The sequence below is a fragment of the Hordeum vulgare genome, chromosome 1H, assembly GCF_904849725.1.
Source record: "Hordeum vulgare subsp. vulgare chromosome 1H, MorexV3_pseudomolecules_assembly, whole genome shotgun sequence".
Lineage (NCBI taxonomy): Eukaryota > Viridiplantae > Streptophyta > Magnoliopsida > Poales > Poaceae > Hordeum > Hordeum vulgare.
In genome coordinates, this window is record NC_058518.1 from 457,283,234 (window position 1) to 457,306,611 (window position 23,378).

General features: G+C 49.6%; 1 protein-coding gene across 1 annotated transcript; it reads right to left on the reverse strand.

Annotated features, from left to right (window-relative positions):
* Positions 1 to 375: 375 nt before the first annotated feature.
* On the reverse strand, positions 376 to 947 carry LOC123444966 (histone H4). The gene has a single exon (XM_045121868.1). It carries the CDS (start codon positions 873 to 875, stop codon positions 564 to 566), a length of 312 nt encoding a protein of 103 aa, XP_044977803.1. The 5' UTR covers positions 876 to 947; the 3' UTR covers positions 376 to 563.
* Positions 948 to 23,378: the final 22,431 nt, after the last annotated feature.

Below are 23,378 nucleotides of genomic sequence, written 5' to 3' on the forward strand. Positions count from 1 at the left end.
CTATTGGAGAGACTTTTTTCTTTTGTCCCTAGGACTAAAAAAAAGTTTAGTCCCTAGGAAAGAAACACCACCTAAGATGTTGCTGCCACTGTCAAGAGTTGGCATGCACTGGCGATTCAGCAATTGTAATCATGCTCAAGCGATATAAATATTGCAGAAGCCAAAAAAAAAACAGAAATGTGCACATGACATGCTGATTACATATAACAACTATCAAGAACCACATGATGTTTTGGCCAATAAAGATCATTCATATCACAAGTTAGCCTGCAAGTAGAATTTACTGTCTGCTCTGCAGATAAACTTGCATGACAGGAGGAACAACAATCATATTCATACAGTCTGAACATAAAAAACCAGAGCAGAAACACAGCGTTTGCTCAGAAACAAGTTTAACTCCAGATGTGAAAGTTTCGTCTCAGGATACAGTATGAACCTACTAATGAAACAGAAACAGTGGCAATAAACATGGGGATTTCGGTTCATCTAAGATTTTTCGACAGATGGACTCCGCGCACAGGCAGGTAAACACACCGGAATCTGCAGGGGGGGCGAGGAAGAGCCTAGCCGCCGAAGCCGTAGAGGGTGCGGCCCTGGCGCTTGAGGGCGTAGACGACGTCCATGGCGGTGACGGTCTTGCGGCGGGCGTGCTCGGTGTAGGTGACGGCGTCGCGGATGACGTTCTCGAGGAAGATCTTGAGGACGCCGCGGGTCTCCTCGTAGATGAGGCCGGAGATACGCTTCACGCCGCCCCTCCTCGCCAGGCGACGGATGGCCGGCTTGGTGATGCCCTGGATGTTGTCGCGCAGCACCTTCCTGTGGCGCTTGGCGCCGCCCTTGCCGAGACCCTTGCCTCCCTTGCCGCGCCCGGACATGGCTGACGACCTCTCCTTGGTTCGAGCTGCGAGCGGGATGGAGGTGGAGGAGGAAGGGGGAATGTGATTGCCGTTGTGATTTGCGGGAAGGGGGGAGGGGATTTTAACGGGGGCGAGAGGTGGGAGGAGGCGTTTCGTGCCGTTCGATGCAGATGGAGTGCACGGTGGAGATCGCGATCCGGGGGAGGGGTGCCGTGGATCGATGACCTGCCCGGAGGCTTCCATCGATGGAGTGGCGGGCTGGGTCATACGTGTGGCAGCCGGCTCCAAAGTTTTGGGCTGTGGGCGCGATGTTTTTGTCATGAAGTTCCATCGATGGAGTAGCTTTTTTACCTGAAAAAAACTAAATAGCTTTAAGTTTAGGCTAATAATTAGGCATATTCTTAGACCTTTTTTAATGTAGAGGTGCTTACATAAAATTAATTTTTCTTATGGTGGCTTAAATAAGATGTTAAGCACGTTAAAAAAATAGCAACTAAAGCCCTTAATGCATTGGTGCTTAACTTAGTTGTTGTTAAGGCATCATTTATTTAATGACTTTGTAACTAAAGATGTGCATGCATTTGTGGGCTTCTTTTATATAAGTGTTTTGTCTAGGTTCTCGTGCTTAGTATTGTTTTTTGGGATCATTAGACGCATCTTTTATTCTATTAATTAATTTGTCACATTAGTTTTTTTGCTTACATGACAGCCTTGCATCCACTCTCATGTTCAGCTTGCGCAAGGGTCGGCACCGAAAATTTCCCACCTTCGTAGGTTCGGTTGCCAGGTATACGTATCAATACCACCACCCCAGCGATCGGCAATGGGCATGCTCCGTAAGTAGGGGATATACGTTGGTTATGAGATTGTGTCCATAATCAGGTATCTGGATACCATGACACGTGTCTCGTTTTGCTGATTGCATTATTGATGAGGATTTTTTTCCCGACTTTAGGGGGAGAGAATCAACCCCTTGATGCTAAAAGTCGAGAAATCATGTGTCAAACCACGGGAATCCACGCTCATGACCCGCGCACTGCTGAGACTGAGAGAGAAGTCCCAAAGATAATAGTTTTGCAGTAATTAGCAAATCAACTGCCTGACCACTTTAGTGACTTAAAGACTGTGACAAAATCGCATATGCATGCATGCAATGCACCGAAAAGGGTTGACATACCAAAGAAGAATGATGGTATACCCGCCCCTGTTTAAAGGCCTAAAAGGACGAGAGATCCGGCTTCTCAAATCCCAAGTACCCCAAATTGAAATGGGGAGCCAGTCAAGACCTCACACAAGTACGGAAAATTCAGTGCACGAAATTCCGGACTTAAACTTTCCCATAGGGGAAACACCTAGCGGAGATGTGTGCGTACACATCGGTGCGGGAAGTCTAAAGGACCTTGCTCCCACAATGAGAAATTTGGTAGAGCAAGTATTAGCACCAGATGCGCTCCATGACAAAATGGCCATGGATTATGTATTTATACAGGAGAGTCTCTGAACCGAGCAACGTTGATTGTCGACATCAACTTTGCTACGAAAATTGCCTCAATCATAGATCTTGACCTTGAACCTAAAACGCTCGCCGATTGCAAGAAAAGGTCGGATTGGAATGATTGGCAGAAGGCAATTACTGCCGAATTATTATCTCTCAACAAAAGGAAGGTGTTCGGACCAGTTTGTCGAATTCCTCCCCACATTCGCCCTGTTGACCGTAGGTGGTTTTTTGTCCGAAAGAGAGATGAAAATAACAAGGTAGTACGGTACAAAGCAAGGCTTGTTGCTCAAGGGTTCACTCAACGACCCGGTGTCGATTTTGAGGAGACTTATTCCCCGATCATGGATGGAGTTACCTTTAGATACTTGATCTCAATTGGAGTAAACATGGGCTTGAAAATGAAATTGATGGATGTTGTCACTGCTTACCTCTATGGTAACTTGGATTCGAACATATACATGAAGGTTCCTCAAGGTATCCCTATTCCGAACCATGGTAGAGCAAACAGGAGTCTATACAGTGTCCAACTTCAAAAGACATTGTATGGACCTAGACAGTCTGGTAGAATGTGGTATAATCGCCTAAGCGATTTCCTTCATCAGAAGGGCTACACGAGCAATACATACTGCTCATGTGTTTTTATACGGCGATCCCAAGATGGATTCTGTATAATCTCGGTGTACGTGGACGATTTAAACATAATCAGTACATCTGAGGATATTGAGGAAGCGAGTTCCTACCTAATGTCAGAATTCGAGATGAAGGATTTGCGTAAAACCAAGTTCTGTCTGGGTGTGCAACTTGAACATTCCCCTAATGGGATTCTAGTGCACTAGTCGGCCTACTCCGAGAAGGTGTTGGAAAGATTTGGATTTGACAAGGCATATGTTGGGGATATTGCCTATTAAGTGACCCGCCGAATATGGGCCGGGTTACTAGTAAGGCGATTCATCCTTTAGGGCTAGTTGAGCCTCAGCCTGGGCGGTTCAAAGTCGCAGGATGGTTATGATTTATGGAAGGTCTCTGGGTTTTGCAAGACGGCGACTTAGAGACCGCGGTGGTCACGATTTGTAAAGGGGAAGGGACTCTTGTAAACCCTAAGGCTTCGACCTATATATAAAGGCGAGTCTGGAGGGGGAGAGGGGGTTAGAAATCATCGAGTGCTAGATTTAGGCGAGTTACGCCTTCCTTGTAATCGAATCCATATCAATACACACCAAAGCAGGACGTAGGCTATTACCTCCTCAGAGGGGCCGAACCTGGGTAAATCGCCGTGTCTCTCCCGCTTAACCCCTTTGAGTCGCCACCAAGGTGCGATGGCTCCAGTACTAAGTCCTTTCACGAGGACATCTGCCATGACAAAACCACGACAGTTGGCGCCCACCGCGGGGCCTACGCACGGTGGAGTTGAGTTCTCAAAGGGAGCCCTACCAGGGTTTGGGAGTTATGCGACGGCGCTCATGACTTGGAGCCGACGCGGCATAGCCTACATCGACAACCAGCGATGGGGACCTGAAGCGAATTCTCTCGAATCAGGCTACAGGGTCCCCTTCGGCAAGATCAACGTCTTCATCGGCATGATCGGGTCATCTGTTCCTGAACCAGACACCTCCTCCGACATCGTCGAGCCAGCCAGGTACGTTCATCCAGTCATAACACGGAATCTGACCCAACCGGTCTTTGTGGGGTTCACGCAGGGGTCGGAGGAACCGGAGCACGCGGCGGCTCAGGAGGTTACCCCCGTCAACTCTAACGACGAATCATCCATGGGCGATTCAGATTCCATCCAGTCCCTTCATGGAGACGGTCTCGGAGGCTTGTCATTGGCCATGGACCCGGAAATCCTCGATCGAACCCGCCGCCAGATCGCCATCTACATGGCCGGGGCGACTCAACCCGCACATAATCCCGCCGGAGGCGATGGAACCGGCGGGACGTCCAGAAGTGCGTCACCAGTCCTGGTGGATTTAGCGGCGGAGATCACAAGACTAATGTCAACCCCCCTCACGCCAGAGAACCAAGAAGAGATAAATGCAGAGTTAGCAAAACTGAGGGAGGCGGTGACAAAGGCCCATCAGGATGCTGAGACGGAGTCCGCCAGGATGGAAACTCGACAAGCCCAGATTACGGTCGAAAGGACGCGATTGAACACCGACAACTGGCGGCTTGAAAGACAGCAGCGCGCATCCGACGCCGTCCATCAGCGGAGACACCAGGGACGCCTGCCCCATGATCTCAATCCGACTCGCCTGTTCGACAATCCCCAAACACCCGGGATGGGAGCCGCCCCAGCAGAAGGGCTGGGCCGCCCTCCTAACCCGCCGATTCAGCCGACTGAGGGTCAAATTCCTCGTTTCCGTACCCCTCGAGGCCACTTCTCTAACCCGGTGGATAACGTGCTTGCCGCAACTCGCCACCTGGAGTCTCTTCCGATCCACGACAACACCCCAGCTGAGATCGAAGCAAGAAACGCCATCGAGATGTTGAAAACGGCGGTGGTCCAAAACGCGCAGTTCTCACACAGCCCCGAGCGATTGCACTCCACCCCCCAGGCGAGCTATACCAGGGGTTGGCCGGAGGATCAGCCAGCCGTAAACAGTGCCCCGCGACACTTCCCGCAGGACAACCCGCCCGAGCGGAACCCGCCGGGCAGAGGTCCACCCAACATTCAAGAGGCTCAGACTCCTCCCGCGGGGACCGGAGGACGAGTTGGGGTGCCCTGCTTGTCCCTGGCCCTTCGAAACGAAAGAATGCCCAAGGATTTCAAAGGACCAAGAAAGGTGCCTAATTACACACCAGATCTCGAACCAACATCTTGGATCGAGGGCTATGAGATCGCCATGGACATGCTCGACGTAAACGAGGCGGTTTGCGCCAGATATTTCACCATGATGCTCGAGGGATCGGCGCGCACTTGGTTGAAAAACTTACCCCCCAATTCTATCCAGTCCTGGGCCGAGTTGAAGGAGCGTTTCATCAAAAACTTCCGGGGAACCTGTAAACGGCCGATGACAATCGTCGACTTGCAACACTGCGTGCAACGCCCGGATGAGTCGGCGCACCATTGGTCGCGGCGAGTCGCGGAAATTATCCATTCATCGGATGGCATCACGGCAGCGCAAGCTGTGCTTATCCTCGAGCACAACTGCCACTACGAACCGCTGGTCCAGAAACTGGGGCGACTCAAACGGAAAGTTCAGGATATGGGCGAGCTGATGGATACCCTCACTAGGTACGCCGAGGCCGATGATACCAAGGATCCCGGCGAGGATGGTAAGGGTAACTCGCCCAAGAAGGGCGATTCAACCAAAAACCACACCCGCCTCCAAGGCCGCAACCGTCACAACCAGGGGACCAACGGCAAGCGTAGGCCACATGAGGAGCCCTCGGACCTGGTTGCCAACACCAACGCCAATGACGGCAAAAAGAAGAATCGAGGCTTCAGTGGGAAAAGACCGCGTAACTACGAAGAGCTACTCAAAGGCCCTTGCCCGCACCACGCCACGGCCGACGGCCCGGCGGGCCACTCTTGGGAGAACTGCTTCGTGATGCGAGAATTTCGGGCCGAGGCAATCAAGAAGAGCCAAAGCGAAGATCCGAACCGTCGCCAGGACCAACTCGCCGCGCCCAACCAAAGGCACAACCCCTTTGGTGGTTTTCCCGAACAAGAGGCACAGGGGGGCCCGCAGCCAGGCGGCGGCCAGTACCCGGTGCACCACCAACGGCGGTACAACCCGCCGGGAGTTTTCCAGCAGCCGCCCCCACAGGGGGCTCCGCAGGACCAGGATGACCATGGGGGCTTCCGCAACAATCCTAAACAGCTAAGTAATGGGCAGTATCATGTTTTCACCACTAATGCTTGCAGGCGTGATAAAAAGGTAAATCACCGGGCGTACAGCGTAATTGAGCCGGCAATTCCCAGATATCTCCACTGGTCCGAACAGACCATAACATGGAGCAGAGAGGATCACCCGCCGAGAATAGATAACCCGGGCGACCTGGCATTGGTCGTGGCTCCCCAAGTGGGGGGCTACACTATCGAAAGTACTAATGGATGGCGGCAGCAGCATTAATATCCTATACTTCGACACCTTCCGGAGGATGAATCTATTAGAGAAAGACTTGATGCCTTCAACCACGGTCTTCCACGGCATCGTCCCGGGCAAATCGGCTTATCCCATAGGCCGGGTCAGGCTCTCAGTAGCATTTGGGACTGCGCAGAATTACAGGTCGGAGTCTCTGGTCTTTGAGGTGGTCAAACTAAAAAGCCCTTACCATGCGCTGTTCGGGCGACCGGCTTACGCTCGCTTCATGGCCCGCCCGTGCTACGTCTACCTCAAGCTCAAAATGCCTGGTCCTAAAGGGCCCATCACGATTGACGGAGATAGAAGAATTGCAAAGGAGTGTGAGGAAGGAGACGCGGCCTATGCGGAAGTCGCCTGCGTGGCGGAAGAGCTCAAAAACCACCGGGCCAATGTTGACCCGGCAGACATGTCACCGCTCAAGAAGCCGACTATAGATTCCGAGTCGCCCCTCAAGTTCAAACCAACGGATGACACGAAGACAGTCGACTTCGTCCCTGGCGATTCATCCAAGCAGTTTACCATTGGAACGGGTCTGGACCCCAAATAGGAAAGCGCGCTCATCGAATTCATCCGTGAGAATCGGGACATCTTCGCATGGAAGCCCTCTGACATGCCGGGTGTACCGAGAGAATTCGCTGAGCACCATCTTAATATTGACCCAAAATGCAAACCTGTCCAACAATACCTTCGCAGGTTTAACGAGGAGCGACGGAAGGCGATTGGAGAGGAAGTCGCCCGTCTTTTAGCCGCCGGGTTCATCGTGGAAGTCTTTCACCCCAAATGGCTAGCTAACCTGGTGTTAGTACTCAAGAAGAATGGCACGTTCCGTATGTGTATTGACTATACGGACCTCAACAGAGCTTGTCCCAAGGATCCTTTCGCTCTTCCCCGCATCGACCAAATCATTGACTCGGTGGCGGGATGCGAACGATTGTGCTTTTTGGACGCCTATTCAGGTTATTATCAGATCAAAATGGCTGTGGAAGATCAGGAGAAGACCGCCTTCATAAACCCCTTCGGGGCCTTTTGCTATGTGTCCATGCCGTTCGGGCTCAAGAGCGCAGGGGCGACTTACCAACGCTGCATCCAGAATTGTCTTCATAGCCAAATTGGCCGCAACGTCCATGCCTATGTTGACGACATTGTGATCAAGACCCGCCGGGAGGAGACACTTATGTAAGACCTTAAGGAAACCTTTGATAATTTACGGGTATATCAGATGAAGCTAAATCCTACCAAGTGCGTTTTCGGCGTACCTGCAGGAAAACTATTGGGTTTCTTGGTATCGGAGCGCGGCATCGAGGCTAACCCGGACAAAATTGAAGCGGTTACTTCCCTCGGCAAGCCGACGAATGTTAATCAAGTTCAGCGATTGGCGGGTCGTATTGCGGCTCTCAGTCGTTTCGTGAGCCGCCTCGGAGAAAAGGCGATTCCTCTTTATCAATTGTTGAGAAAGTCCGACCGATTCGTGTGGACAGAGGAGGCTGACGAGGCATTTCAGGCCTTGAAACATCAATTGGTTAACCCGCCGGTCCTGGCGGCCCCGACTGAAAAGGAGCCTATGCTCCTGTATATCGCCGTGAATTCCAAAGCGGTCAGCGTGGCTGTGGTCGTCGAAAGAAAGGAGGAAGGAAAGGAATACCCGGTGCAACGCCCGGTGTACTTTATCAGTGAGGTGTTAACTCTTTCCAAACAGCGATACCCACATTGGCAGAAACTGGTCTATGGGGTGTTCATGGTGAGTCGAAAGCTTAAACATTATTTCCAGGAACACCCGATCACCGTGGTCAGTTCCGCGCCCCTCGGTGACGTCATCCAAAACCGCGAGGCAACAGGGCGAATCGCCAAATGGGCAATAGAACTTGGGTCACATCACATACAGTATACCCCCCGCACGGCCATCAAGTCCCAGGCACTAGTTGATTTCGTCAATGATTGGACGGAGCTTCAGGCTCCGGAAGATCGGCCTGACCTTACCTATTGGACTATTTATTTTGATGGATCCAGGCAGTTGGAGGGCTCGGGGGCGGGTGTGGTGTTGATATCCCCTCAAGGAGATAAGTTCTGCTACGTCCTCCGGCTCATGTTCCCTTGCACAAATAATGCGGCAGAGTATGAAGCTCTGCTTCACGGTTTGCGACTGGCAAAAGAGATGAACCTAACCCGAGTCAGATGCTTTGGCGATTCAGATTTGGTGGCGCAACAGGTTTCGGGCACCTGGGACTCTCGAGATCCTATGATGGCGGCTTACAGGCGAGCTGTATCTGACGTGGCGGGCTATTTTCATGGGTACCAGGTTGATCATGTTGGTCGGCGACTCAACGAAGCAGCTGATGCCCTCTCGCGACTCGGCTCACAGAGAAAACCGGTCCCCCCTAATGTTTTCTTGGATGTCCTGCATAAACCGTCTGTGACTGTACCCACGGAGGAGGAATTGGCGATACCAGATCCCGAGTCTCAACTTGTGGCGGCTCTCCATGTCGCTCCGGATTGGGCTCTTCCTTATCTAGCTTATCTTGCTCGTGGCGAGTTACCCACTGACGAAGTTTTGGCTCGCCAGATTGTTCGGCGTAGCAAGTCCATGGTCATCATTAATGGCGAGCTATATAAACGAAGTGCTTCAGGGGTCTTTCAGCGGTGCGTTTCTTCCAAGGAAGGATGCATAATCCTAAATGACATCCATTCTGGAGACTGCGGACATCACGCCGGGTCACGTTCTTTGGTATCAAAAGTCTTTCGACACGGTTTCTTCTGGTTGACGGCTCACGCAGATGCAGAAGATATAGTACGGCGGTGTGAGGGGTGCCAACGATATGGGAGACAGGCTCATGTGCCGGCTCAAGAATTGAGGATGATCCCCATTACTTGGCCTTTCGCGGTCTGGGGGCTGGACATGGTCGGTCCCTTTAAGATGTCCTCCAACAAGAAAACTCACTTATTGGTGGCGGTTGATAAATTCACTAAATGGATTGAGGCGGAACCTGTTGGGGCTTGCGATGCGGAGACTGCGGTCAAATTTCTGAAGAAGCTGATTTTCCGTTTTGGATATCCACACAGTATCATCACGGACAATGGTACTAACTTGTCCCAAGGAGCGATGCTGGATTTCTGTCGCCGTGAACATATCCGGCTTGATATCTGTGCAGTTGCTCACCCGCAGTCAAACGGGCAGGCCGAGCGGGCGAATCAGGAAGTCTTGCGAGGGATCAAACCTCGGCTCATAATTCCCCTGGAAAGAACTCCAGGATGTTGGGTGGAGGAGTTACCTTCAGTATTATGGAGCATCCGGACCACCCCGAATCGGTCCACGGGGTTCACCCCTTTCTTTTTGGTCTATGGAGCAGAAGCCGTCCTCCCTACCGACATAAGGCATGATTCTCTTAGAGTCGCCGCATATGTGGAGCGAGACAACGAGCTGGCGCGTCAGGACTCTTTGGATGCCTTGGAAGAGGCACGTGACTTAGCAGCGGCTCGTTCGGCGATCTATCAGCAAGATCTGCGGCGTTATCATAGTCGCCGGGTGAAGAGTCGGACTTTCCAGGAAGGCGATTTGGTGCTTCGAGTGATACAAGATCGGGCGGGCATGCACAAGCTTTCGCCCCCTTGGGAGGGGCCTTTCGTTGTCAGCAAGAACCTCCGCAATGGCTCTTACTACTTGATGGATCTTCGGCCTGATCGACCGACTACAGGGGCTGAGTCAACTCGCCCTTGGAATATTGCCCATTTGCGGCCTTACTACACTTGAGTTCTTAAAACTCCATGCTTTGTAAGTTTTTCAGTTTCATTATGGAATAATATAATGTTTCCCTGACTTGGGGCCTTCTTCTTCTTAAAAAAAAGAGCAATTTCATGACATCCTGTTGCGACCTTATGAGCCGACAGAACATGCATTAAGGGTGGGTGCACGAGCTTTCTGACTCGCCCCCCCCCCCCCTGTCGCGACAGTATGAGCCAACGAAACCTGCATTAAGGGTGGGTGCACGAGCTTTCTGACTCGCCTCCCCCTGTCGCGACCGTATGAGCCGACGAAACCTGCATTAAGGGTGGGTGCACGAGCTTCCTGACTCGCCTCCCCCTGTCGCGACCGTATGAGCCGACGAAACCTGCATTAAGGGTGGGTGCACGAGCTTTCTGACTCGCCTCCCCCTGTCGCGACCGTATGAGCCGACGAAACCTGCATTAAGGGTGGGTGCACGAGCTTTCTGACTCGCCTCCCCCTGTCGCGACCGTATGAGCCGACGAAACCTGCATTAAGGGTGGGTGCACGAGCTTTCTGACTCGCCTCCCCCTCTCGCGACCGTATGAGCCGACGAAACCTGCATTAAGGGTGGGTGCACGAGCTTTTTGACCCGCCCCCCCCTGTCGCGACCGTATGAGCCGACGAAACCTGCATTAAGGGTGGGTGCACGAGCTTTCTGACTCGCCTCCCCCTGTCGCGACCGTATGAGCCGACGAACCCTGCATTAAGGGTGGGTGCACGAGCTTTCTGACTCGCCTCCCCCTGTCGCGACCGTATGAGCCGACGAACCCTGCATTAAGGGTGGGTGCACGAGCTTTCTGACTCGTCTCCCCCTATCGCGACCGTATGAGCCGACGAAACCTGCATTAAGGGTGGGTGCACGAGCTTTCTGACTCGCCTCCCCCTGTCGCGACCGTATGAGCCGACGAAACCTGCATTAAGGGTGGGTGCACGAGCTTTTTGACTCGCCCCCCCCTGTCGCGACCGTATGAGCCGACGAAACCTGCATTAAGGGTGGGTGCACGAGCTTTCTGACTCGCCTCCCCCTGTCGCGACCGTATGAGCCGACGAAACCTGCATTAAGGGTGGGTGCACGAGCTTTCTGACTCGCCTCCCCCTGTCGCGACCGTATGAGCCGACAAAACCTGCATTAAGGGTGGGTGTATGAGCTTTCTGACTCGCCTCCCCCTGTCGCGACCGTATGAGCCGACAAAATTACTCGTGTTATGATTTGACCTTGGGGATTTTTATCCTCACTGCATATTCGTTGAAACTATTTGTAGTTCTTTTGTTTTCACAGATAATGTGTTCAAGGTTTCATCCTTGGCGGATTGAGCATTACGGGCGGTTCTGATAAGGATTAACAAAATATTTTAAACCGCCTCAAAAGCGGTATAAGGTTTTTTTTGCAGAAGATGTCATCAAAAGATAGTACTGACTATCACATGGCTCTTGGGCCAAATTCAAGGAAAATCTACTCCGTTAAGTCCTGGCGTGAGCTCTGACCAGCTTCGATTTGTAAATCGCCCAAGACCCAATTGCATCTGGACAAAGAGGCAAAATCGTCTTCATCGGTCAAGATTGATGCCAGGTCTGTTTCCCAGTCGAAGGGATTCTTGGGTCGCCGAGGGATTAGGTTGGTCACCACGAAGGTTGGTGGGCTGATTTTCTTATTCTTATCATCGTAAGCCGCCTGATATTTTGTCAAGTCAAGGCTGGCGGCGAGTTGAGTTGCGGCCAGCCGAGAATCTTTGACAACCTTCTGGTAGTCTTCTTCCACGAACTCCGAGCCGTCATCTTTAAGCTGAGGAAAGCCGGCAGCTACTTCTTCCAAATTAATTTCCGGAGCGTACGCTAAGCAGCGACTCAGAGCCGTCAGGACACCCTTCCGGGCGGCTGACCGGGTTAACTCGCCGATCTGGGGAGGAAGTGTGGATAGATATCCAAGCACCTTCTTGATGGAAGTTATGGGCTCTTTTGCACCTATCACGGCTTTGACGGTCAGCACACTGCCTGTGTACAGTTGTTCCGTCAGTGTATAGATCGCCTTCAGCATCAACACGCAGTCGTCTTGCAGATTGGCGACTCTCGAGCCTGGGATTGAATAACCGGTAAGTTAACATTAAGGAATTTGCCCAAGGAAGAGGATAAGATTGGAGAGTTAGGTAAAGCCTTACCAAAGATGGCTTGTGTCATGTTGGAGATATGGCGCTTTAAGCCGGATAGCTCCTGCTGCACAGTTGCCAGCTTTGCTTCTGCTTTTTCGGCTCTCGTCAAAGCCGCGTTGTGGTCAGCCTGAGTTCTTTCTAACTCGGCTTTGAGCTTTTCCAGTTCAACCAGAGCCAACTTATATTTGTCTTCCGACTGAGTTCGGACATCTTGTTGGTCAGCCAAGTTTTTCCTTAAGTCGCACAGGGCCAGTTCGGTCTGGGCAAGGCTTTCCTGTTCAAAATTTAAAACAAAGACAAGTCTCAGAATTATTGCAAGGCAATACCCCTGACACTTGGGGGCTAATGTATAATTTCTCAAGGGAAATTATACAGAAATCGAGACCCGGCTCATCATTTTGCTGATGACCCGGCCCTTGGGGGTTACTGGTCGCGAAGCTTTAAAAGACCCGGCTCATCATTTTACTGATGACCCGGCCCTTGGGGGTTACTGGTCGCGAAGCTTTAAAAGACCCGGCTCATCATTTTACTGATGACCCGGCCCTTGGGGGTTACTGGGAATAATATAGAGTATAAAGGTTACCTCATGCTTGTTATTTAACATCTTTAGCAGATTCTTTTCCATCTCATAACTCGCTTCCAGGCGACTTGCGAAGCCAGAACAGAGTTCTTTAAACTCCAGACTTGCATAGTCAGAAAGTTTCGCCTTGGAAGGCCCAGACTCGGGAATTGATGGAGAAGGAGATGCTATATGTTTGGAGAGGATTGTCGCTGCCGGCTTGGAGAAACCAAAACCAGTAATGACTACAGCATCTGGGTCATCAGCTGTCGCCATTACGACCGGTGATCTAGGGACATCCGTTGATCCTTTGGGCGACTCAGGAGGGTTTGCTTGAATTGTCGGCTCGTTTTGACTCGGATCTTCTTGAGTCGGAGTAGCTTTCCTTGGAAGCTCATAAGTGGCGTCAGGGATTGATCCACTGGTCTTCCTCTTTTTGGCTTGCGCCCTAATGAAAGAGATAGGTGTGTTAAAAAATTAAAAAGGGTGCTATTCTCAAGGATCAGGGCAAGAAACTTACCCCGGGACTCGGATCATTGGTGGAAGGGTCGACATCACTGAGTCGCCAGAAGTAGGGGGAGAATCCTGCAGAATTTGTACATCGATAATACAGGCGGGTTATGACTGTGATCCAAAGCAGCACGAACAATGGTTGCTCAAATAAAAAAAAAGGAGGTACCTCGCTTGGTCTTATTTTGTTCGTTGTTGGCAAGCCAGGTGTTAGGTCGCCAGAATGACTTCGCGTTTTCCGTTTCGAGGCGTGCTGCGTTTTCTTCAGTAAGAAATTTGGGTCCAAATGGGCATTTGGATGTGAGAGAGGTACTTTCCCACATATTCGCCGGGCCGGCTTAGGTGGAGAAGGAGATGAATCGGAGGAGACGGAAATTAGCTCGACAGAGTCTTCTTGGCTTTCGTTATCTTCATTCTATTATAAGAGGAGTGAGCGATAAATAAAATTTAAAAGGTGATAGGTGGCGAGTGAAAATGAGGACGGATTGGTACCTCTGAGAGTGCGTCGCCAGCTTGAGATTCGTCGACTTCAGATGGCTCGGCCGCAGCCGATTTACTTTTGCTCTTGTTTTTCTTGGAAGGCGGCTTAGCACTCTTCATGGCTTGTTTCTTAGGTCTCCTAGACCAGAACTTGTCGCCTTTCTGGAAAGATATATGGCATGAAGTCATGATGGCAATAAAACAGATGGAATAAAAGTTGAGGGTGAGTTAGCTTTGGTTACCTTGGGCGCCGGGTTAATCTTGCAGAAGGGCTTAAGGCCGATTTGGCCACACTTTGCTGTAGGTTCCCCGGTCAGCTTCTTGATGATGGCGACGATGTCTTTTTTCGTTAATGCTGTGTGAAAGTAGCATTGGGGATGATCCAGAGTATTGTCAAATTCGCACATCAGACCTTCTCGGCGGCTCAGAGGAAGGATCAGCCATTCGACCCAGCAGCGGATCAGGTCAACCCCGGTGAGACCGTTATTCGTCAAGGATCTCAGTTCGGACAGAATTGGGACGAAGTCCGACTCTTCTTCCTCGGTGAGCTTGTCAGGGATCTTGAAGTTGACCGGAAGGCGGCTTGGCCTGTAGCCCTGAAGTTTGTTCTCGCCGGCAGGGGATGTTTCTTTGCAATAAAACCAAGATTCACCCCAGCCTTTGGGATGGCTAGGCATAGTGAGTGAAGGGAACGGACTGTCCCTGCGACGCTGGACGTTGACCCCGCCGAGTTTCAAACTGGGGCCATTGTGGAATTCCGTCTGGCGACTCAAGTGGAAAAAGTACCAAAACAGAGGGACGGAAGGCTCGATCCGCAAATAAGCTTCGCAAAGGACTTGGAATTGACTTAGGTTGCTTATGGAATTGGGTCCCAAATCCTGGAGTCGGACATTCATAAAGTTTAGGGCGTCTCTAAGGAATTTAGATCCGGGCGGCTTAAAACCCCGTTCCAAGTGTTCCACAAAAACTACTATCTCCCCTTCCTTGGGGTTGGGGAGGTCTTCTCCTAACCCGGTGCGCCATCCAATGACGTCTTGAGGATCCAAGCAGCCCGCTTTCACGTAATTCGCCAAAACAGCATCATCGACTTTTGTAGGAAGCCAATCGCTCTTGAAAACGGCACCCATGCTACAAATAGGCAAGAATATGGTATTACATGTCTCGAACATTTACTATGTGAATCGGGATCAGCTCTTGCTTAACCCGCCGGACTGGGAGGCCGGGTTGGGCTGATGTGGCGACCTATCGGAGCAGGGCTATTCTCAGAAGCGACGCTACTGTGGGTGGTAAAATTTATTCTTTCCGAAACACTAAGGGAAGGACAAAGTTTCCAAACAGCTTTTTACAAACAGTGAAAGAGGAATGGATCTGTTCAACAGATATAAAAACTTACGGACATGGCTAAAACATGAACGATGTGTGATCAGGGTGATGCCCCGTGTTTGAAGAAACTGGCGTATTTGGAAAATTCGCAAGAGCACAGATGGATAAGACTATTCAAGGCACTGGGAGCCCTAATGGCGTTCGGACTGATCGGTTCGAGGGTAATAGATGGTTACGAACGGAGAGCTTCGGAACCATGGCAATGGCGGAAGTATCAACAAGAAGTAAATCTACCCTTAAAGAAGGGGAAACAGGGGCCTAACCTGAAGATCTTGGTCGAGGAAGATCGGCGGTGATGGAGGCTGTTGGGGAAGCGCAGGGGTCCCGGGGAATGAAGGGACCTTCGGCGGCGGCGGAGCCTGGCAACGGCGACGGCTTGCGGGCGGCGCCGGAGCTCCCCGAACGGCGACGGCTTGCGGGCGGCACTGGAGTTCTTCGGACGGGGGTGGAGTTTGCAGCCGGCGGCGAAGCCTTCGGGATGCGGAGCGTCTCTTCTCGATGTGATGATGGTGGAGGGACTGACGAGACTGGTAGGCGGCCGGTGTCAGCCCTGTCCCTTCCGCCTATTTATCAGGACGGGCGCGGGGATCGAGGCGCCGTGAGCGGGAACCGTCGAGGAAGAAAAGATTCGCCATGATGACGTCCGAAAATTTTGGGATAATGATGCACTAAAAGATCCGTTGGGATTGTGTTGGAGTTCCCGAGAATCGAGGGCTAAGGAAAGTGCTGACGGGAAATGCATTGGCGGCTCAAAAACTTTTTCCGGTACCAGTTGGCGAGTTAAAATTTCTGGCGTATGGAGGAACACAAAGGAGTGAATCACCTTCAACTAAAATGGAAGCATTGGCATGAAGATTCAAGTCAATTTGGGGCCTAATGTTGGGGATATTGCCTATTAAGTGACCCGCCGAATATGGGCCGGGTTACTAGTAAGGCGATTCATCCTTTAGGGCTAGTTGAGCCTCAGCCTGGGCGGTTCAAAGTCGCAGGATGGTTATGATTTATGGAAGGTCTTTGGGTTTTGCAAGACGACGACTTAGAGACCGCGGTGGTCATGATTTGTAAAGGGGAAGGGACTCTTGTAAACCCTAAGGCTTCGACCTATATATAAAGGCGAGTCTGGAGGGGGAGAGGGGGTTAGAAATCATCGAGTGCTAGATTTAGGCGAGTTACGCCTTCCTTGTAATCGAATCCATATCAATACACACCAAAGCAGGACGTAGGCTATTACCTCCTCAGAGGGGCCGAACCTGGGTAAATCGCCGTGTCTCTCCCGCTTAACCCCTTTGAGTCGCCACCAAGGTGCGATGGCTCCAGTACTAAGTCCTTTCACGAGGACATCTGCCGTGACAAAACCACGACAGCATATCCTTCTAAGACCCTGATGGTCGGGAGATCTTTACAGCCACACAAGGACCCGTTCAGGCCTAGGGAAGAGGGGAGGAAACTCTGGGACCACAGGTTCCTTACCTGAGTGCAGTTGGGGCACTCATGTACCTCGCAAATTGTACACGGTCAGACATTGCCTTCGCCATCAATTTGCTTGCTAGGTACAGTTCTGAACCTACCAAGAGACATTGGAAAGGTGTCAAGGACGTCTTCCGCTACCTGAAAGGGACCAAAGATCTTGGCCTATTTTATAGAAGGAATCAAGACCTATCCCTTATAGGCTATGTCGATGTTGTGTATCTGTCGGACCCACATGATTGCAAATCATAGACTGGATATGCTTTCCTTTGTGGTGGGACTGCGTTCTCGTGGAGATCAACCAAGCAAACACTTGTGTCGACCTCCACGAACCACTCGGAAATAATGGCACTATTCGAAGCGTCAAAGGAACGTGTATCGCTTCGGCGGATGATCAAACACATTCAACAGACGTGTGGGTTGAACACCGTACAAACCCCTACCACTATTTATCAGGATAATGCTACTTGTGTTGCGCAAGTTCAGATGGGTTATGTGAAGAGTAACCTCACAAAACATATTAGACCCAAGTTCTTCTATGCACACGAACTACAACAGATGAACGAGGTGAGAATCTTGCATACTAAGTCGTGTGACAATCTTATTGATATGTTCACTAAATCGTTACCGCATCATCCTTTGAGAGGTGTGTGCGTGGAATCAGTATGATGAGACTTAGAGAGATGCAAGGTTGAGGGGGAGAAACTTCACAAATTCGTCGCTAAAATCTCAATCCCGATGATTGAGTACTCAACCAGGTGGTTGAGTGGATTGTACTCTTTTTCCCTTGAGTGAGTTTTTCTGATGTTTCTCACCTAAGGTTTTTAACGAGGCAATTCATGCAATACAACAACGTATACTACGTGCTCTTTCTCCATATTTTTCCCATTGGGTTTTTTAGAGTTTTGAGGCATGGATATACGGATAATTACCCAAGGGGAAGTGTTAGGAAACCGGGCCGGCCCAGAAGGCCTCGCATGGTGAGGTGTGGCTGGCTAGCATGGGAGGCACGCAACCAGCCCCTCTCATTTCCTAAACTCACGTTAGATGGATACTTATCCCTTCACCTCATACCCCTATATAAGCAGAGGAGAGGCAATCATTGTAACAGTGTTGATCATTAATAAAGATTGATTTCTTTCCTACATATTGTGTCTTCTACTTTCTGCGATTGTCTACGACACCCGCTCCCACCCCGCAACCTTGGACCGAACTCGCCGGCGGGAGTTGCGGAACATGTTCGAGTCCTTCACAAGCCCATCGCCCAAATAAGCTAGCAACGCGGAATTTTTGTCCAAAAGGACCCCCTCGCGAACGGAATTGCCAGAAAAGACCACATGCGGATGCTAAAAACGGAAAGGACCCCCTCCCCGCGTGGCGGCAAGCGCACCAGGCGATACGTGGCACCTGCCGCCACCCCCCGAGGCGGCTGGGGCCTGCCGCCACAGGCGCACGCGGCTGACAGGGCTGCCGCCACGAGGCCAGGCGGCCGGCTGCGGATCCCGTTCCCGCCACGCCGCGCCGTAATGGACAGAGGTTGGGTGGGCCCTGCCGCCACCACCCGAGGCGGCCGGCCGGGAATCTGTGCACCACGACAGCGATGCTGATTGCACTAACTCCGAGGCTATTGTCTCCTGCTGGTGAGCATTGCAATGCAAACGGCGCTAACTCCGGCGCTAACTCTCACCGACAAAACAGTGCACATTTTCTTTTTTATATACCGACGCTGCCTCCTCTCTCACTCTCCCGTTGCCTCCTTTCTCTTGCTTCACACACACAGCAGCTGCCTCCCCTCTCACTCTGTCGTTGCCTCCTTCCTTTCTCTTGCTTGAGCAAACACAACAGCTCCTCTTTCTCTCACGAACTACTTCATACACTGATTTAGAACGGTTTTAAATTGGATTTTGAAGACGTCGTAGTTGAGTAAAAGATAGATCAAGGTAAGAGTTTTCCATTTCTGTTGATTATGTTTGCATGCATGATGTTTTTATTTTGGGTTATTCTCACTGTCTTTTCATTTCTCTGTAGCTAAATAACACACTCCTTTCTTCACTTTGATTCAAGATTTTTGGTCTTTTGGGTTGGATTTCGAATATGTTGCAGTTGAAAGAAAGATAGATCGAGGTAAAATCAATTTATTTTCGTAGGTTTTGTTCGCATGCACGAAATATTTAGTCTATTTGATTAGTTTTTTAAGTATATACTTTCTGTTTATTAATACTGTAATGTATAAAATTGTGTAGTAATTATATATGCAAGACGCACGCATGCAACTAGCATTTTTGTTCATGGGATAATAGGTCGATTACTTTGATAAATTACTAGCGATATGTTTATTCATGCAACTGTATTTTAGAAACCTTAGCAAGGTAAAAAAATATGTGTGTAACATTTTTGTTCATGTGATAATATGCCGACTCCGTTTTTGTTCATGTGATAATATGTGACACGTGTGTAATATTTGTGTTCATATGATAATAGGTCGAATTCGCTGATATTATACTGGTGATAAGTTAACTGTGATATTCGGAAGGATATTTTTGTATTCGTAAGGATATCCTTATCAAACCAGAGGTATGTGTGACATATTCTAATTTATGATGTATTTATTTTGTATATGTAGTGTCGCCACAAATGGTACAATATAAATTATTATGCATAGATGTATAGTCATTTGTGAATATTTGTCAAATTGTTATATGTAAAAAAATATAAGTAATGGATGTTATTACAATGTAAATATAAGAATATAATTTTTAATGGACTAACTATGTAAATATGGCTGCTCGTTAGGTACTATGGAAAATTTATTAGTGTTTTATGGGCACATCGTACGTGAGGGTCCTTCTGGTGTGGATGTGTCTAGGTGCGGGATGACTACGGTTGTAGTGAAAGACATAGTTAATGTAGAGTATGCGGCAGTTAGAAGGTGCATCCGAGCGGTGTTTGGTTCAGCGATGAATGGAAAAAAATGACCATGGAGGCTTTCGTGGTTGAGGGAGGAAATCGTTGGGTTCTGCGACGGGTTACTGGTGAAAGAGCATGGGCGTCGTACATGGGTTTTGCAAGCAATCCCAATAACTCCATGTATGGACAACCCATGGTTTATGTGGAGTTCATTTCTGCCAGTGATGTCGCCGAGTACAGTAGCGGTGTCGGTGAGGCCGAGTTGGCCATAACCGTAGCCCCCGACGCCGGTCCATCGGAACCAACGGGTGGCCAACAAGTGGCCATAACTGTAGCCCCCGACGTTGGCCCATCGGAACCAACAGGTGGCCAACAAGTGTATGACACGGGATCTTGGTCTGCGGTCGTTGACATGAGCGAACATGTCGAGGGATTGCCGGAGGCGCTAGATGATGACGATGATGGTCATTCTTCTGCCTCTTCGGAATCAGATGATGATGAAGTTGTTCCTCCTGAGAAGGCAGTCGCTGCAGCAATCAACCCAGAGTTTTTACAGGTTATGAGCATCACCAATGAATTTCACTCTGTTGCTGGCCTAGACGCGGGAAGTCTGGCCGTTGGACAGATTTTCCCAGATAAGAAATCTGCTAAACAAGCAATACATAGCTATGCAATTGCTATACACAGGCAACATAGAGTGAAGCAGTCTGATAAAAAGGAGTTGAAGCTCATATGCATCCATCGCGAAGCGGGTTGCCGCGGAAGAGTTATTGCTCGCCAGAAGCCTGGGGTATGTCAGCCATGGCATGTCACAAAAATAGAGCAACATGGTTGTGAGCAAACTGGCACTCTTTCAGAGCACCGCAATGTGACTGCAGAATATGTGTCACAGGTGGCGCAAACCATTGTGCAGCAAAGTCTTAATATTAGTATTAGGGCTTTGCGTGCAACTGCATCTGATCTGATTGGTTTCCCTGTCAGCTACAGCATGGCTCATCATGCAAAGGAAAAGATATTTCAGAGGTTGTAGGGAACCTATGAGGAGGCGTACTCTTTTGCCCCTAGAATGTTGCATCAGATTTCAGTTGCTAACACGGGGACTCAAGTTTTCCGGAAAGAACGTCCAAATCCATTGAACCCGGACGAGCAAATCCTGGACCGCTTATTCTGGGCATTCGCCCAGACTATACAAGTATTCAAGCATTGTCGTCCGGTTGTATCAATTGATGGTACATTTCTCACTTGAAAGTACAAGGGCACACTCTTAGTGGCGATGGCAGCTGATGCAAACAATCAACTTCTTCCTATTGCCTATGCACTAGTGGAGAGCGAAAACAAACATAGTTGGTTATGGTTCCTGTGTTGCCTGAAGATGGGGGTCATCAAAGATCGGGAAGTGGTTTGCATCATCTCTGATCGCAACACCGGACTATTAAGCGCGCTCGAGATAATTAAGGCTTCAGAAGATCCAGATTGGAGGTGGCCCGATCTGGAGACAAGGTGGTGCATGAGGCATTTGGCAGCTAATTTTTATTCGAAATTCAAAAACAAAGATTGGTTCAAGCTATTCAAGAGGATGTGCATGCAGAAAACTTCAGCAAAAATGAATGCTATCTGGGCAGGTATCAATGGTGAGATCGAGCGCGCATCCCTCCCGGCGAGAGAAGACCGGAGGGGTCATCAAACAATAATAAATTTGAGCAAGTGGATCAGTGAGAATTGTCCCAATTTGTACAAGTGGGCGCAGTCTCAGGACACTGGCGCTAGATACGGTATAATGACAAGCAACATGTCCGAGGTGTACAATGGTGTTCTTAAAGGGGTGAGGGCACTACTATCACAGCACTAATTGATGAAACTTGGAACCGGACTGTGTCATACTTTGCAGACAGAGTCACCGTCGCCAAGGCACTAGTTGATTTGAACAAGCCCTGGTCTGAGAAGATGCAAAGACATCTTGATGAGAAAGCAAAGAAGTCGCAAAGACATGGGTGCACGCAGGTAGATGCACTTAGGAATAAATGGAAAGTTAGTGTGCGAGCAAAGTTTGTTAAGGGTCACCACAGGGGAGCAAAAAAAACAAGTTGTGACGCTTGGCACAACCTCGTGTGAGTGCACTTGCAACAAGCCCAAGCTTCTCGGATATCCTTGCAGTCACGTATTGTGGGCAGCCGCAGATCAAAAAATTAGTGTCGAGCCATATGTATCACCATACTTCAACATGCACAATTTGTACAACACTTGGAACGGTGAGTTTTGGGCATGGGGCATTGATATGAACTACAAGCAATTATGGCCAGAAGGGACCACATGGGTTCCAGATCCCGCATTGATGCGAACCAGCAAGGGACGGCGTCAGTCTAGGCGTCATCGCAATGACATGGACCACAGCCAGTTGGGAGAACCAAGACGATGCCGCGTATGTACGTGTGATGGTCACTCGCGTAGGGAGTGTCCGTATCGTAACAACAACACTGCGTGATATGTAATCATGCTATGTATTTTAATTTCATTGTGATGTAATATTTGGAATATTTAATTTAATTTCATCGTGATGTAATATTCGGAATATGTATTTTAATTTCATCGTGATGTAATATTCAGAATATTTAATTTAATTTCATCGTGATGTAATATTCGGAATTTTTAATTTAATTTCATCGTGATGTAATATTCGGAATTTTTAATTTCATTTCATCGTGATTGCAGGTTATGGCTGAAATGCCCCAGCTTTTGAATGGTTATCACGACAACCACCACCGTTGCCAGCTTTTCTTAAATCCAAATCATGAAAATCCTCCTTAGACCTTCCGGCTTCAAACCATAAAGACGCCCTCGTCAATACATAATCATTTCCTTGAACACCTTGAGGCTTATGGACTCCTTCATTTTGCGCACCTCGCAGCTCGTCGAGGTAGTTTTACTGCCGACCCATCCCTTTTGACATCCCTCGTTGATTGATGGAGACCGGAGACCCACACATTTCACTTTTGACGTGGAGAGCTTGCACCTACTCTAAAAGACGTGTCAATGATCATAGCTTTACCAATTAGAGGTGTGCCAGTGGTACATCCACGAGTTTCTCCTAATTGGCCAGCAGATGTCTCTGGCCGTCTGAGGCTCGAAATGCCCATATCAGATCGATCTGGTCCGCCTCGAGGTGTCCCACTTAGCTGGCTTCGTACTAACTTCGAAATTTTATCTACCTATGATGATCCTGAGACAACGAAGAGACACTTGTTTGCATATTTGTTGTGGCTCTTTGGTGTGATGTTTCCTAATTCTCACGGGGAGGTAGTTTTGCCTGGTCTCATTTATTTTGCCGCAAAGATAGTAGACGAACCTTTACCCCAAAATCCACCAGATAGCTTTGGTTCTGCTATGCTTTCTCACACATACCGAGGGTTGTGTGATGCCACTCAAAAAACTTCATTCACATCTAAAGCTCAATTACTTTGTGTCTCCTATGAGTTTCTACAGTTGTGGTCCTGGGAATACTTACCTGTAGGACGACCGTAGATAGTAGAACCCGCAACCCCATACAACTATGGTGAGGGCGTTGTAACTATGTCCAGCCGGTGGATGCTGGGTCGAAAAAAATGGTCTACTAAAATTGCAAAAAATTGTTACCCCATATACCATGATCAGTTTGAGCTTCTTAACGACTCACTAATAACATGGAACCCATGGACTGAGGCACGCGTTGATATGGTATTTGGTTCGCA

Excerpts from the sequence above, each read along its gene's own strand:
- LOC123444966 (XM_045121868.1), bottom strand. The coding sequence starts at position 875 with ATGTCCGGGCGCGGCAAGGGAGGCAAGGGTCTCGGCAAGGGCGGCGCC.